The sequence below is a fragment of the Bos taurus genome, chromosome 24, assembly GCF_002263795.3.
Source record: "Bos taurus isolate L1 Dominette 01449 registration number 42190680 breed Hereford chromosome 24, ARS-UCD2.0, whole genome shotgun sequence".
NCBI lineage: Eukaryota > Metazoa > Chordata > Mammalia > Artiodactyla > Bovidae > Bos > Bos taurus.
The window spans coordinates 37074712-37090572 of NC_037351.1; the positions used below are offsets into that span (position 1 = coordinate 37074712).

The 15861-nt window shown below is 50.1% G+C and overlaps 1 protein-coding gene across 2 annotated transcripts in view; it reads left to right on the forward strand.

Annotated features, from left to right (window-relative positions):
* Positions 1-1907: 1907 nt before the first annotated feature.
* EMILIN2 (elastin microfibril interfacer 2) overlaps positions 1908-15861 on the forward strand; it is a 59252-nt gene continuing 45298 nt past the window's right edge. The window contains exons 1-2 of one of the 2 annotated variants that reach the window (XM_005224159.5): positions 1908-2228; positions 2769-2891. In XM_005224159.5, coding sequence (XP_005224216.2) covers positions 2083-2228; positions 2769-2891 — 269 coding nt within the window. In that variant the 5' untranslated portion in view covers positions 1908-2082. The remainder of the gene's footprint in view (positions 2229-2768; positions 2892-15861) is intronic. The other variant, NM_001143869.3, reaches the window with a different exon arrangement.

A 15861-nucleotide genomic window follows, 5' to 3' on the forward strand; every position in this document is an offset into this window, starting at 1 on the left:
TCTGTCCCTCTCTTTTATTTCTGTGTGGTGCTTCGTCCCTGTGACACTTTATGGACAAAAATGGTGTGAGGATGGGAAAGAGAGAAGCCCCACAGAAATTAGAGATTGAGTTACGCAAGGCAGCCTTTCATCCCATTCTGTTATTTTCCCCTCGGGGTGGCTCTTTTGAAGCCTCGGATGATAACAGTTCGTTATTTGCATGATCTTCCATTTACAGAGTTCAGGGACAGACTGTCCTTACATGGTATATTTTTCTGCTTGGCTCTTGTAAAGCTTCTACTTAGGGAGTTTTCTTTCTCCTATTTGCAAATCAAAAGGCCCAATAATACCATCAAAACATATCAGAAATAAAATGGACCCCCTGGCTTCACTGAGTTACCGTAAGGAACAAAGTTTTATGATTCCCATCACAGTTCATGGCCAATTCTTCTGCAAAGTTGCTTCCTTCCAAAAGAAATTTGTAGAGATTGCGAGCAAGCGTGCATGCTCAGTTACTCAGTCATGTCCAACTCTTTTTTGACCCCATGGACTGTAGCCTGCCAGGCTCCTCTGTCCATGAGATTCTCCAGGCAAGAGTACTGGAGTGGATTGCCATGCCCTCCTCCAGGAGACCTTCCTGACCCGGGGATCAAAGCGGATCTGCCTGCCTCTCATGCATTGCAGGAGGATTGTTTACCAACCAAGACACCTGGGAAGCCCTGGTAGCGATTGGTGTAACTCAAAAATAGAAATAAAATGGAATATTATACAGTGACTAAACTGTCTATGTCCTGGGTATTCACTGGAAGGACTGATGCTGAAGCTGAATACTTCGGCACCTCATGCAAAGAGTTGACTCATTGGAAAAGACTCTGATGTTGGGAGGGATTGGGGGCAGGAGGAGAAGGGGACAACAGAGGATGGATGGCTGGATGGCATCACCGACTCGATGGACATGAGTTTGGGTAAATTCCAGGAGTTGGTGATGGACAGGAAGGCCTGGCGTGCTGCGATTCATGGACTCGCAAAGAGTGGGACACGACTGAGCGACTGAACTGAACTGAAATTGTATATGTAAAGAAATATTTAAGACCTATGGAAATGTTCATTATATAATCTTTTATTTAAAAAAAAAACCAGGAAACTGCAAAAAAAAAAAAAAGGGCAGAAAATATGCAAGCACGTGAAAGACAATGTCTAGCAGTGTCTGAACTGTTTTGAAGAAAAGGTGATTATTGTGGAGTAAATGTCTTTAATAATAATTTTTTAAAGTTCAGAATGGGACCTCAGAAGCAGAGGCTGTGGGACTACTTGGCTTTTTGGGACTACCTTTTGGAAATTAGTGGAGTACATTAGAGTCTGATACTGTCCTTCAGGAAGCTGCTCGGCGGCGGTGGGGCTCTTTCCTCATCCCCGGCTGCCTGGCACATTGACTTGGAAACCTGTTTAATGGATGCGTAAGAAAAAGAGGATCCGCGTTCATTCCCCCTAAAGTCTTCGAAGTTCAAGTGCGGAGGAGTAGCCGCGTCCTGCCAGAGGAGGAAATCCGAGTCGAGTCAAACGAAGGACTGATAAAGATGTCCCTGGGAAGCCGGCACCGAGCACGACGTGAGCCCCGCCGGGGTCGCCGACGGCGGCCCTTCCCGAGGGGCCGGCCGCGCCCGCTGGAAGGTGGGAGGCGGAGTCGCCCGGCTTCTGGGAAGAGACCAAAGGAATGAGTAATTGGAAATTCTGTAACAGAGACCCTTCTCCCAAACCCTATAGACCTTTCACCCCAAACCCCCTGCCGGGAAGCAAGAGGACGGGAGACAGACGCGGCGGAGGGAGAGTCACGTTCCGGAGAGGGAAGTGAAATAAAGAGGGCGGCACCCGGGGGGACCTGTGCGTCATTGAGGGACCGAGGAGAAGCGCGGGCGCACGGGGTGGAAAGGAGAAGTGGGAGCGAGAAGCCGGAGGGGGCGGCCGCGCTGCGCGGGTAAGGGCGCCGCGCAGCGCCTGAGCCTCCTGCCTTCTCCGGCCGCGCCCCGGCCGCCCGAAGCCTCCCGGCTCTAGTCCGACCCGCGCTCCGGATCCGGCCGGCGAAGCGCGCCCGCCGCGCGCAGAATGTGGCCGCCGACATGGCCCCGGCCCCGGCCCCGGCCCCGCGCGCCCTGGCGCTGGGCGCTGGCACTGCTGGCCCTGGGTGGCGCGGGGCTGTGCCACGCCAGCCCGCAGCCTGGGCACCCCGCACGGCCCAGCGCCAGGAACAAGTAAGTGCGTGGCCTCTCTTCGCCCCCAGGAGGGCCGAGAGCCGTGGGCTCCCACCCACCCTTCCCCGGTCTCCCGCAGGACCCCACGCTGCTCGCCAAAGGCGAGGAGCCGCAGCCGAGGTCCTCCCTCGGGCTGCCGAGGCGGCGCCTCCTCCGCGGTGGAGCGCGCTCCACGGCCGGAGCTGGGCGTCCCGGGCGACCTCGCCCGCGCCCCCAGCGGTGCTGCGTCTCGGACCGTGAGGCGCAGGGAGAGCCCCGGAGGGCAGGGCGATCCGGAAACTCCCCGGGAATGACTGGGGCCCCTGGGACGTGGGGAGGAGGGCCCTTCTGTCCGTCTTTTGTCGGATTAAGGTGCCTGCTCTCCAAAGGTGCACCCGCGCACCCTCCATATGTCGGCTGGTTGGCCTCCCGCCTCCGTGGGACCACAGGCTCCCCGACCCTCGCTCGGTCGGTCGCCGTGAAGGCTCGTTCCCTCTCTCCCCCGCCTCATTGTTCTCCGGGTTTATGCCGTGCCCTCTCCCCGACTCTCCTTCACCCCAGGAACTGGTGCGCCTACATCGTGAACAAGAACGTGAGCTGCTCGGTGCTCGAGGGAAGCGAGACTTTTATCCAAGCTCAGTACAACTGTGGCTGGAACCAGAAGCCCTGTCCGTCTGCGCTCATGTAAGTCGTGGAGCGGAGGGGCGGGCGGGGCGCACTGGGCCGGGGTTGGGGCAGGGGTGGGGTCGGATCTCTGGGCTCCAGCGGCTCAGAAAATCTCTTCCAGCGGATGGAAACTCAGCCGCTGAAAAGTCTGAGCGCTGAGCGGGGTACCAGGCTCTCCGGGGTATTCGAGTCTGGAGTGAGCGTCCGGGACGCGCCTGCCTTGCGGTCGATCGCAAGGCAGAGGAGGGGACGAACAAAGCCCCCCACCCCCATTCTCTCTCCCTCTCTTTTTCTTTCAATTTTATTACTAACATAAGGCAGCTGGACCTAATTAGATCCATATTGTGTGTTCTGGGGCACGGAGAAGATTCCAAAATGTGTACTGCTAAAAACTCTTAGGGTAGGATTAGCTGAGAGGTTTGTTCTAGCCAGTGTTCTGAATCAGGCGTTTTGTCCAAATGTCCCCATAAAACTGACCTCTTCCAGGTGTTGTGTGTCTCTAAACCAAAGTCCCCAGGAACAACCCGCTTGAAAGTGTGCGGTTGTTGTTTTTTCAGGCTAGATTTGGGGGATTCAGCTAAGTGGTTGTCAGGAGAGATGGTCCTTAAAGATGAGGGGAAGGCTTAATCTTTTTGCTCATAAAGATTTCACTGTCTTAAAAAAACAGCAAGGAGGAAGCGAAGCAGCAGAGGACAGATTTTGTTACATACATCATCCTCATTCAGTTGTCATCTGGCCAGTCTTTGTGTTTTTTGTGTAAGTCAGATATCAGAGGGTGAGCTGATGTGAATAAATGGCTGTAGCCGACGCATGGGATGGTTGAAATTAATTGTTTTCCCCAAAGAATAAGTTGTTTGTCTTAGAGCACAGTTGTCTTTACAGCAAAGAGTAGCCAGTAGGCGGATCTGTCTCTGGCAGAGCAAAGGGACAGACTGGAACTTGTGCTGCAGGAAACCTTATTCCAGAAGGCAATGAAGGGGTGAGGGTGGGCTTCAGGCTGTAGTTGGGATCATCCCAGGTGGGCTGTGGTGAGGACTGAGACAAGGAAGGGATGCCTGCGTGCTAGGTCACTTCGGTCATGTCTGACTCTGTGCCACCCCATGGGTTGTTTGTAGCCCTCCAGACTCCTCTGTCCATGGCTTTCTCCAGGCAAGAATACTGGAGTGGGTCGCCATGCCCTCCTCCAGGGGATTTTCCCCACCCAGGGATCGAACCAGGGAAAGGATAAGTCCTATTAAAAGCAAAAACACCACGACCCCCATCAAAACAAAAAAAACTTAGACTCCCCACTGCAGTACGCAGAGCATCGGTTTGACATTGAATTGCTGGCTGTCACACTGAGTTGGGTAGCCCATCAGAGGAGCACAGTGTTCTCCTAATGCCTGTGTCTCTGGTTGCACAGGGAGCAGAACACAGCATTTTGCAGGTGTTTCTGATGAGCCCAGGAGCCCGAGTTGCTGCTCGCAATTCACAGGTGTTGTCAGTTCTTCATGATTTGATCCTTAGGACCTGAGACCCATGAAAGTGAAGGTTCTTGGGAAACTCAGCCTGGAGTTATGGAGAGGGGGCTTTCTGGGTGGCATGGGACAGGCAGGCCTGGAGGCCCATGACAGGCTCGAGTGGGGAGTGCGGTTTAGCCACTGGTGACTGTCGAGCATCGTGGGAGAAGCAGGTAGGAGCCATGCGGAATTGACAGAATCGGAGCAGAGCTGAGCTGTTAGGGGCGGTGGAGAGAATGGAGGGAGGAGGAGAGAGAGCAAAGCCAAGGCCTTGGAAGAGGAGGTGCCATCTTAGAGAGCTGGGGAGGAGAAGCCCAGGAGGTGGAGGGGTCCAGAAAGGCCAGGGGTCTGGGGCAGCAGGAGGAGGGGGATAGGCCTTCTGCTAATGCAGGAGATAGTTGCAGGCCGGGGGCTAGGCCTTGTAACTTGTGTGAGATGCAGGGTGTGGTCCTGTGGAAACCCCTTTACCCAAGAGTCTAATGTGTTTCAAGGGTTTTTGTGGGAAAAGGGAATTGGTAGTAGCCAAGCAGGTGAAGCCTGGTGGCTCAGACAGTAAATAATCTGCTCGCAATGCGGGAGACCAAGGTTCACTCCCTGGGTTGGGAAGATCCCCTGGAGGAGAGCATGGCTACCCACGCTCCAGTATTCTTGCCTGGAGAATCCCCGTGGACAGAGGAGCCTGGCGGGCTATAGTCCATGGAGTCTTCACAAAAAGTCGGACATGACTAAGCTACTGAACACTTTCACACTTTAAAGCAGATGAAGAGCTACTTGGAAGACTTAGCAGGTTTTAGGACAGAAGTGAAAAAGCCGAAGGGAGAGACTGAATTTGCCCTGAGACTGAGGGAAATCAGAGGGAGACCAGGGTTCAGGGGGGAAGTAAGTCCTGCAGTAGGAGAACTTCCGAGCTGGACGCTCACCTGCCTCGGGGTCTGGGGACTTGGCACGCGTGGGCTTCCAGAAGGTTTAGCCGATGCTCCGTTTGCACGTACAGAGACTTTGGTTCCAGATTGTGAATTTGGGCGTCGTTCGTGTGAAACTGGAAGTGGAGAGGGTTTTGTCTGATACACGGGCGTTGTGAGTAAGCGCTTTCCTGATGCTGTAGAGAACCTTGTGTGTCAGGCACCGTGTCAGGGCTGTTTAGTCCATACATTAGTTTAATGCCTGTGACGGTCCTTCAAAATGAATACCGTTGTCCCCATTTTTATCAGTGAAGACTTGAGGCAAGAAGTCCCTGACTTTCCTGTGGTCACATGACAGGGTAGTGGCAGTGCTGCCAGGAGACCTGGCCTTTGTGGACAGGCCTCTGTCCCTGTAACATGAGAGAGTGAGAGTGTCTTTAGTGGCTTCCCTGGTTGGCTCAGTGGTTAAGAACCTGCCTACCAATGCAGGAGATGCGGGTTCAATCCCTGGACTGGGAAGATGCCCTGGAGAAGGAAATGGCAACCCACTCCAGTATTCTTGCCTGGAAAATTCCATGGACAGAAGAGCCTGGTGGGCTGCAGTCTATGGGGTCGCAAAAGAGTCAGACACAGCTTAGTGACTATAAACAAAAGCAAAACAACAACAACAAAAAACACCACTTTAGTACTTGTAGAGTACTCAGCTACTAAAAGGATTTCCACGTTCTTTCACGGAAGGCAATTCCCACATAAAAGTGAGTGAGCATCGTTGGTCCTCGTACGAGCTTGTGCATGTGTGTTCATGCCTGTGTGCTTTACTCTGTTTCCTGGGCATCATTTGCAAGGATGCCGTGGACTCCATCATTTTTCACACTGTCTACCATGCTGTGCAGTTTGGCTCTTATTTTATGAAAACACTGGCCAGTTTGCTTCCTTTGTTTGGTTTGTTAGGCTGGTTGTTGAAAAGATGCTAATTAGGGAGGCCAGCCTGGTGGAGCTTGAGACTTGTGGAAAACCACCCCTGTCCCCCTGGGCTCAGCCACCACCCTGAGACTTGTCACTGGGGATGGAGTTTAAAGCGTGCTTCCAGAAAAACCATTCGAAGCTCGTGTCCTAATAATTGTGAGGTGGTGATACCATTCTTGTGTACGGAGGATGGTTAATTACTATGAAGACTTCTCTGTCACTAGGAATTTGAAATCAGGGCTCTCTCTCTCTCTGTGGGTCTGTGTCTCTGGTGCCCTCAGTGTGAGGAGGGGTCCGGGTCTCCAAGGCACAGGACCATGTCCACAGACACTGCTCTGTCTTCCCTTAGCTAATTCCTGAGGGTGGCTGATCTGACCCGGGGAGGAGAGAAGTTATCTGGTGCTGATTATCCAGTGAGGAGGGAAGGGCAGCTGCTGTGAACTCTAAAGCAGCATAAAAGCTGGGCAGTGGCGATTGATCATTTACTCTGAATTCTGAAGATGGGTCTGAGGACCGTTCCCCACTCTGAGATCATTGTTCAGCTTTACACGTTCACGTTAAGAAAGACATAAATCTTCTAAAATTTCATCGTATTGCAGAGTTCTCTGATTCATTGTAAAAGCCTTTAGCAGTTCAGCCTGTTTGGTAGATGGTCACTGTTGCACACACCCCCGCACTTAGGATGGTCCCAGCGGAGAGAGTCTGTCTTGTCCTGGACTGGTTTGAGGGACTTGTTTTGGGAGACATAGGAATGTGGGAGACTTGGAATTCTTTCTGCAGGGTGGGAACCGGGCAGGTTGACAGCCTTGGCAGACTTGATGCAGTGTCCAGGGCTGATTTCACGAGACGCTCTTCTTGGAGAGCATTCTTGTAAGGGGATGAGTCCTTTTATGTTCATTATCTTCCGTCTGTACTGCAATCCCTGGGCATTATCCCCCTTTTACAGGAGGGCATGTAGTCAGGAAGTAGTGGAGCCTGGGAACAAGTCCAGCTCTGTTATTTCTAAGCCTTAGGCTCTTCCCATCCCACACAGCCCCTTGCTGTCTAAACCCACACTCAGTGATGAGCGCCCCAAGGGTGTGTGTGGTGTGCGTGCGTGAGTGTGCCTCCATGTGTGATGCTATGACCCTGGCAGCCCCAGTGTGATGGGAGGGGATAGTGAGGATCTGAGCTCTCGCAGAGCGCCCCCCTCAACACGGGTTGGCCATGCTTGTGTGCACTGCTGATGGAAAACAGCACTGTCTTTCTTCTCCTGGCTGGACTGGGCATTGTTCCTTTCATGCATCATTCATGCCTCATGGCAGCAATTCTAGAGAGTCCCTTCACCTCCCACTCAGCTGGGCTAAGCTGAGTGCTGTTAGTATTTGAGGCGTTTGGGGGTGTCCCATGTGCAGAGGAGGCGCCTTGCTGGTGAGGACAGGGAGGACCTCAAACGTAAGGCAGGGTTTTTCCCCTCTATTCACTGCTGTCTGACACTGCAAACTGACTGGGTTTATCAGCATCTGCCCAGCCCAGGCCTACCCGCTCCTTGGGTGTATAGAATTTTGGTGAAATTTTTCCTATTAGCTCTTTTTTAAAAAAGAAAAACACTCAGCGGTCAGGACAGGGAGCTGGGCGGGGCCAACTCTAGGAGCCTGCACTGCTGTGATAAAACAGATGCAGAATTTTCGAATTTCCCCCAGGTGTGAGTGTTGGTGCTGAGTTTCCAGAACTCCTCTAATCCTTAGATTCTAGAGGGAGCAGATGGTCATTCATTTGGAAGAAAAGTTTTCTATTAGGGAGCAGTCTCAGCCAGGAAAAGCTTAAAAAGAAAAAAAAAAAAAAAAGCGCTTGAGACTGGAGGGAAAAAAATGAGGGCTTACGTCTTCTAGAGCCAATTCTACGTTTCTCACATCTCCAGGAACGAAATTGCTTTCAATTCAAACTGTGCCTTTTGTGTAGATTGCTCTGGGGGAATGTTTCTTCTTTCTGGGTTTTTTTTTTCCCCCAAGATTTCTTGATTTTTGGCTGTGCTGAGTCTTTGTTGCTGCACGTGGGCTTTCTCTAGTTGCGGTGCGAGAGCTTCTCATTGCGGTGGCTTCTCTTTTTCCGGAGCACAGATCCTGGAGCTTGGGCTCAGTTGCTGTGGCGCACGGGCTTAGTTGCCCCTCGGCATGTGGGACACTGGGCCAGGGATCGAACCCATGTCCATTGCATTGCAAGGCAGATTCTTATCTTCTGGGCCAGCTGGGAAGTCCCTTCATTCAGCTTTAACTACTGTCTTGAGGTCCATTGGCTGTGATGAGCCCTGCTCCTTGGTACGAGGAGGGACCTTGTTATCACGAGGGACCCCAAGTCCAAACCCAGGAGCACATGCACAGAGGCACCCAGAGCTGTGCTTGGTCCCTGCTGCGTCCCCCTCTTCCGGCCCCATCCTCAGCAGCCTCTGGTGCTTCCCCAGGTGCCTCAGACCTTCCTTTCAAGCTGCCTCACTCTTTTCCTTCGTTCCTAGTAGATACGATGCTATGTTTGTAGAGCCCTTTGGTGTTCCCAGGAGAAGGCAATGGCACCCCACTCCAGTACTCTTGCCTGGAAAATCCCATGGGTGGAGGAGCCTGGTAGGCTGCAGTCCATGGGGTCTCGAAGAGTCGGACACAACTAAGCGACTTCACTTTGACTTTTCACTTTCATGCACTGGAGAAGGAAATGGCAATCCACTCCAGTGTTCTTGTCTGGAGAATCCCAGGGACTGGGGAGCCTGCTGGGCTGCCATCTATGGGGTTGCACAGAGTCAGACACGACTGAAGCGACTTAGCAGCAGCAGCAGTTGGTGTTCCCAAAACATTTTCACATTCATAATTTTATTTTATTCTCATCACAAGCTCAGCCAGGAGATTAAGCAGGGAAGAGACTGGGGTCTTGGAAGAAGAACTTTGTACTTATGGGCTACACTTTCCACCTTTCTTATCTTGGAGGAAAATGAATAGAATACACACAGAGGTTGTGGCTTTAAGGAAAACAGTTGGCTTTTTGTGAAGCCTCATTTAATTCCCGTTAATTAGTCTTCCTCCACGGATCTGTGATTCCACCAACACTTGGTCAATGAATTAGAATTCTGATGAAGTCAGAAAAGGGGAGATATGGCAGGGTGGGGTGGGGACAGGTCAGCGGGCCCCTCACGTAGTCCCTCAAGGCTGGCTAGGTGTGGCCAGCGCTTCCGGAAGAGATAGAAGATGCAACTTCTGGCCTCTGCTCTACCACCGCCAAGCTGTGTGACTTCAGGCTCGTCACTCAACCTCTCTGAGACGCGCTTCCTCAGCACTACAGGGGAGGTGACGGCTGTGAGGTACAGTCACCAGCAATGTCTAACAGACAGAGCTTGTTCTCCCTGTTTGGAGTTGTTGCCTCTCGGGTGGTCTCCTCTTTAAAGGCTCTGAATTCCCTAACAAGTTAGAGAAAGGCTGAGGTGCTAAAGAATGAAATAAAGACATACAGTGACCTAAGATGACAATTAAGAAAATGAGACAGTTTAAATCAATTTGTAAACGTGAAGTGAAACCCAGAGGTTGCTTTGGAAGCAGAGCAGTCATGGAGTTTTTTTGGGAAAAAGCACAGGAGAGATTACGGTCGATTTAAAATAGGCGCTTTGGGGCTTCCCTGGGGATCCGGGGGTACGAGTTTGATCCCTGGTCAGGGAACTAAGATCCCACGTGGTGTGGCCAAAAGTTTTAAAAAATAAGTGCTCTGGTTGCTGTGGAGGTTGGTTCCTAGCTCTGCAGGTGTTTGGGTGCCCGCGGCGGGTCCATAGAGAGGAGTCAGCCCCAGGTTGCCTTCGCTGAGCTCCAGTCGTGTTTCATCCAGCCAAGAACACGCTGTTTTAATGCTCTGAGAAAAAAAAATCCTCTTCTTCATGTTGGGAATATTAAGATATTACTCGTGTTTACTGAGTGAATAATGAGGCAGGTGCCGTGCGTGACAGTGAGCTGCTGTTTTACATACTGTTTTCTAAAATCAAAAACTGACAGACTGCCAGTGTTCGGATGACTTCCAGACTGTCACCCAAATGTTCTGATTTATTGTTGGCTACAGGACTGTTTCACTGCCCAGAATTAACTGCTTCCGCGCTTGATGAAGCAGTTTTCTGGACTTAAAAATAACAATGACCCACTTGATAAAATGACACGAGCGTGACTCTGCTGATGAATGATTTTCCTGGGAGGATCTGGAGAGGGACAGAGTGGTTTTCAATGTGCTGGCAGGTCACGTGGGAGGAAAAATAATGAAGTTATTAAAACGAAGCTCACCAACAAGTTTTCTTCCTTCCTTCCTTCCTGTTTTAAAGTGGTGATGGGTGCTGAAAAAAACGTAGGGAGGTTTCCAACTAACCAAATTCCTGGTTCGAAAATGCTGGAGAAGCAAACTTCTATGGGTGTGTCAAGATCCAGCTGCTCTTTTCTACCCACCCCCACCTAAAAAAATATTAGAAGATTATGGAATACACCTAAAAATTATTCTTTGCAGCATCAACCTTTCAGGACAGTATGCTTTCCTGAGGATTTAGTTAAAAGAAATTTGAGATGCGTATTTAGATGAAGTCTTCTCAAGCTGATCATTTTGATGAAAGGGAATTGGCTGTGAGATGTCTCAACTTTTCCCTGACTTCTCCCATCTTCTCCCACTTTTGTGATTGTCTGTGTGGGCCTCATTAGGTTATCTTTGCTCGCAGCTTATTATGAGGTGCCAGAGAATTCCCTCCTGCTTCCAGCTGTTCGCCTGCATCTGCCCAGCACGGATGCTATTAAAGGATCGTGATATAAGGGCCTAGATTTTTTTTTTTTTTTGGGGGGGCCTAGATTTTTTTCTCCCTAAACCGTGGTGGTGAAAATGCCACTTGTTTTCTGCTAACTGAAGCTTTTCCACATATCTTGAAAGTGGAGCCCGAAAGCTGTGGTGGAGATTGCAACAGAGCCCAGGGTGGGGCAGGTTTCACAATCCAGCCCTTCGCGAGGGATCTTTTCACCAGTAAAGTGGTTCCCTGGCTCCAGGCAGTTTCAGCCCTAAGAGCTCTGACACAGGCGGGGCGGGGGGTATGGCGGGGGAGTGAGGGGAATGAGGGCCTTGGGCAGGGAGGGAGGCATCACAAGCCCCTCTGGATGTGTTGAACATTCCAGAAGCTGCTGTCCTGATGGTGCTCAGGCCTGACGTATACACCAGGTGGCCCACCCCGGAGATGGCCCAGCTGTCATCTGCTGGAGCAGCAGTGTTCCAGGACCACAGCCCAGGGTCAGGGCCTGGCTCCATTGTGATAAACCATAAGCCCGTTCCCATCCCCACACATTGCATCATCTTCTGGCCACTCTCAAGGTATCTGGGAGTCGTTCGGTTGCATCATGGCAAAAAAACAACTAGTGAGATGAAACACAGATTCCTTGCTCACTGGCGGAGCAGAAGGGAGGGAAGGCAGAAACACCATTCACGGCTCATGTCCAGAACCAAATTGCAAGGTGCCCGCTGAGCCCTCCTTGGCAGAGTCCACTCTGGGAAAGAACAGTCCCAATGAGGAGTCACTCTTTGTCATATTTTTTAAATGCTCATTTACATCTTTGACATTTTGTGTTATTTTACACAAAATGGCAATTTGAAGATAAAAAAGAAAATTCTGTTTTGAAAAATTTTGTTTTCCATGCCACCTGATGCAAAGAACTGACTCACTGGAAAAGACCCTGATGCTGGGAAAGATTGAGGGTTAAAGGAGAAGAGGGCAGCAGAGAATGAGATGTTTAGATAGCATCATTGACTCAGTGGACATGAATCTGAGCAAACTCTGGGAGATGGTGGAGGACAGAGGAGCCTGGTGTGCTTCAGTCCATGAGGTTCGCAAAGAGACATGACTTAGCGACTGAATGACAACAGCTTTCAAAAGTACAAAAATAGATATTAGGGCTGAGTTCCCAGTAGAAATAAAGCAATTGGTTGTGTGTTTGAAAAGTAATCTGATACAGTAAAAACAAGAAAATTTTAGTTAAATCCTCATTTTGAAACTCTGAAAAGGACTTAATAATGCTGATTTTGGCTTTTTCTTAACTGAGATTTGTAATTGGACGGTCAAGACTGGCAATTTGCTTCGAAATGCTGATGAGATTTTAAAATACTCAAGTGCATAAATATATATAAAGTGTATATAGCATATAAAATATATGTATATATTATATATGTATGCTATATGCAAAGCACACAGCTCTACTGAGGTGTAATTTACATAAACCGTACATATTTAAAGTTGTATGATTTAACATGTATATATACCTGTGAAACCAACATCACTGTTAGGATATTGAACGCCTCCATCACCCCCAAGAGTGACCTCACACCCCTTATAATCCCTCCCTCCAGTTCCCCTCCCACCCCGCTCCACACTCCCTCCCCAGGCAACTGCTGATGGGTTTGTGTTCTCTAGAGATTTATGTCAAGAGTCATATGCTCTGTACTCATGCATTAGGTTTTTTCATTCAGCTTGGTAGTTTTAAGGCACGTCCGTGTTGTGCTCTGGGTCCCTGGTCGATTACTTTTTACTGTCGAGTAGTATTCCTTTGCGTGTGTCCTCCACCATCTGTGTCTGGTTGTTTGGAAGCTGAGGACTCATGGTAAAATACAGTGTGGAAGCTCACTTATACTGATAGTAAGGGTACTACTCTGATTTTCCCGAAGACCAAATGAGACAGTAAATACGTAACAGATGTCGAACACTGGATGAAACCGTAATGGGGTAAAGAAACACAGGGCCCGTTTCGCCCCGGGGAGATGTTGGATTGAGGCTGCCTAATTAGCATACACCGTTTCGAACTGGCACGAAGCTCAGTAGGGTTGCTGCTGCTGCTAAGTCGCTTCAGTCGTGTCCGACTCTGTGTGACCCCATAGACGGCAGCCCACCAGGCTCCCCCATCCCTGGGATTCTCCAGGCAAGAACACTGGAGTGGGTTGCCATTGCCTTCTCCCAGTAGGGTTAAGTAGACTTATTATTTGAAGACTCTTAGTTCCTTGGTTTCATTAAACAAATATTTTTGTGCCTGGCCTCCGTCTGGCCCAGGTCTAGGCCCCATGGGGACACAGCAAGGAACCCGACTTCTCTCTAGCTCTCCAGAAGTTCACGGCCAGTAGGTGACGGGAGACATAAACAGAAGTGTTTATGAAGCAAAAGGTAGGCATGAGGGCCGCAATAAGAGAAGCACAGACAGTGGAGGATGTTCAGCGGCGGAGGAAATTGTTTCCATCCGGGAGGAATCCGCGAGCTTGTTTGCAGGTGGTGACGTTCTAGCAGGGCTTTGAAGGAAGGTTCCAGCTGAAAGATGCAGACGTGAGAGAACACCAGCACAGCCCAGAGAGGACGTTAGCAGGGGCCGAGAGGAGGAGAGAAGGGAGGAGTAAGCCATGGGGCGCAGGGGAGGTCTGTTCTGGGCCTGGCCCCTTGGCATGTAGATGGTCACCGAATCCATGGGTGTCTGTCCCGATGCGCCCTGTGTATGAGGACATCAGTCATCCTGACGCCCTCATGTTAACTTGCTCACCTCTGTAAGCCCCTGAATGCATAGTAAATGGCTTCAACCATGTCCAGCTCTTTTGTGGCCCTGGGGACTATAGCCCGCCAGGCTCCTCTGTCCATGGGGCTCTCCAGGCAAGAATGCTGGAGTGGGTTGCCATGCCCTCCTCCAGGGGACCTTCCTGATCAGGGATCAAACCCGCATCTCTTACGGTCTCCTGCATTGGCAGGAGGGTTCTTTACCACTAGTGCCACTTGGGAAGCCCCCTACCTCCAAATAAAGTCACATTCCAAGGTCCTAGGATTCAAACACTGACATATTTTTGGGGTGACAGAGAATTCAAGCTGTAACCCAGGGTTGGGAGTGTGGGTCCTATCATTTAGGCAAAGAGGCACCATGGAGAATTTTAGGTCAAGGACACCAGCAGAGCTCCAGATGTTAATCTGGCAATTTGTGCAAAATGGGTTGGAGAAAGGAGAGGATGGGTGGGGAACAGCGGGAGGGGCTCTGCTGGGAGCCTGGCCCGGTTCCCTGGTGGAGCTGAAGCAAGTGTGGTGGGAGAAGTGGGTCTGGCTGTGGAGGGGTGAGCAGTGACAGAGATGAAATGGCCAGGAGGCCTCTTCTCCGTGATTTGGGGTGAAGAGCAGTCTCTGAGCATGTTAGTCCGTTGTCAATGGTGGGGATAAAAAGGACCGTACCAGAGCACCAGATTTGAGCTCCGTGTGTCATACGGCAAATTTCCATTGGCTATCTAATTTTACATAGAGTGGTGGGATGGAGTGGGAGGGAGTTTCAAGAGGGAGGAGACATACATACACCTATGGCTGATTCATGTTGATATATGGCAGAAACCAACAACAATATTGTGAAGCAACTATCATCCAATTAAAAATGAATTAATTTAACAACAACAAAAAAGGACCATAACTTGTGTTGTTGTTTAGTCGCTCAGTTTTGTCCAACTCTTTACAACCCTATGGACTACAGCATACCAGTCTTCCCTTTCCTTCACTATCTTCCGGAGTTTGCGCAAACTCATGTACATTGAGTCAATGATGCCATCCAACCATCTCATCCTCTGTCACCCCCTTCTTTTGCCTTCAATCTTTACCAGCATCAGGGTCTTTTCCAGTGAGTTGGCTCTTCACATGAGGTGGCCAAAGTATTGGAGCTTCAGTATCAGTCCTCCCAATGAATATTCAGGGTTGATGTACTTTAGGATTGACTGGTTTGCTCTCCTTGCAGTTCAAGGGACTCTCCAGAGTCTTCTCCAACACCACAGTTCAAAAGTACCAATTCTTCAGCACTCAGCCTTCTTCATGGTCCAGCTCTCACATCCGTACATGACTACTGGAAAAACCATAACTTTGATCTTGTGAGAGAAGGTGAATTTTTTTATGCACTGTCTTTTAGAGGTTGTGGCAGAATTGCCATTATTCACAGAAGGATCAGTTCAGTTCAGTCGCTCAGTCATGTCCGACTCTTTGCGACCCCATGAACTGCAGCACACCAGGCCTCCCTGTCCATCACCAACTCCCGGAGTTCACTCAGATTCACGTCCCTCGAGTCAGTGATGCCATCCAGCCATCTAATCCTCTGTCATCCCCTTCTCCTCCTGCCCCCAATCCTTCCCAGCATCAGAGTCTTTTCCAATGAGTCAACTCTTCGCATGAGGTGGCCAGAGTACTGGAGTTTCAGCTTTAGCATCATTCCTTCCAAAGAAATCCCAGAGCTGATCTCAGTACCTCATTATTCATCACCTTTGATCAGTAATCAACTCTAATCTTTCATGTGGGCAGTTGGGTCTATTATTATAGAAGCAGCTCAGAGGGTTAGTCTTACTACAAATTTTTACCTTATGGTAAATACAATAAAATAATTGTATACGTCTTGTCTGATATGACTGGTCTCTGCTGAGATGCCCTAGAACAGTGCCCGTTGCTCTGGGTCATAGACGTCTGTAGGCTCCCGTTAAGTATGAGGGTTCCATAGTAGATACTCAGGGAGAGCCATCGTGTGGTCCTGGTGGGCACCCAGAGGATGTTTGCTGAATGAATGGATGAAAGAGAAAGCATGTGAACTGTTTCATTTATTTCTTTTATTA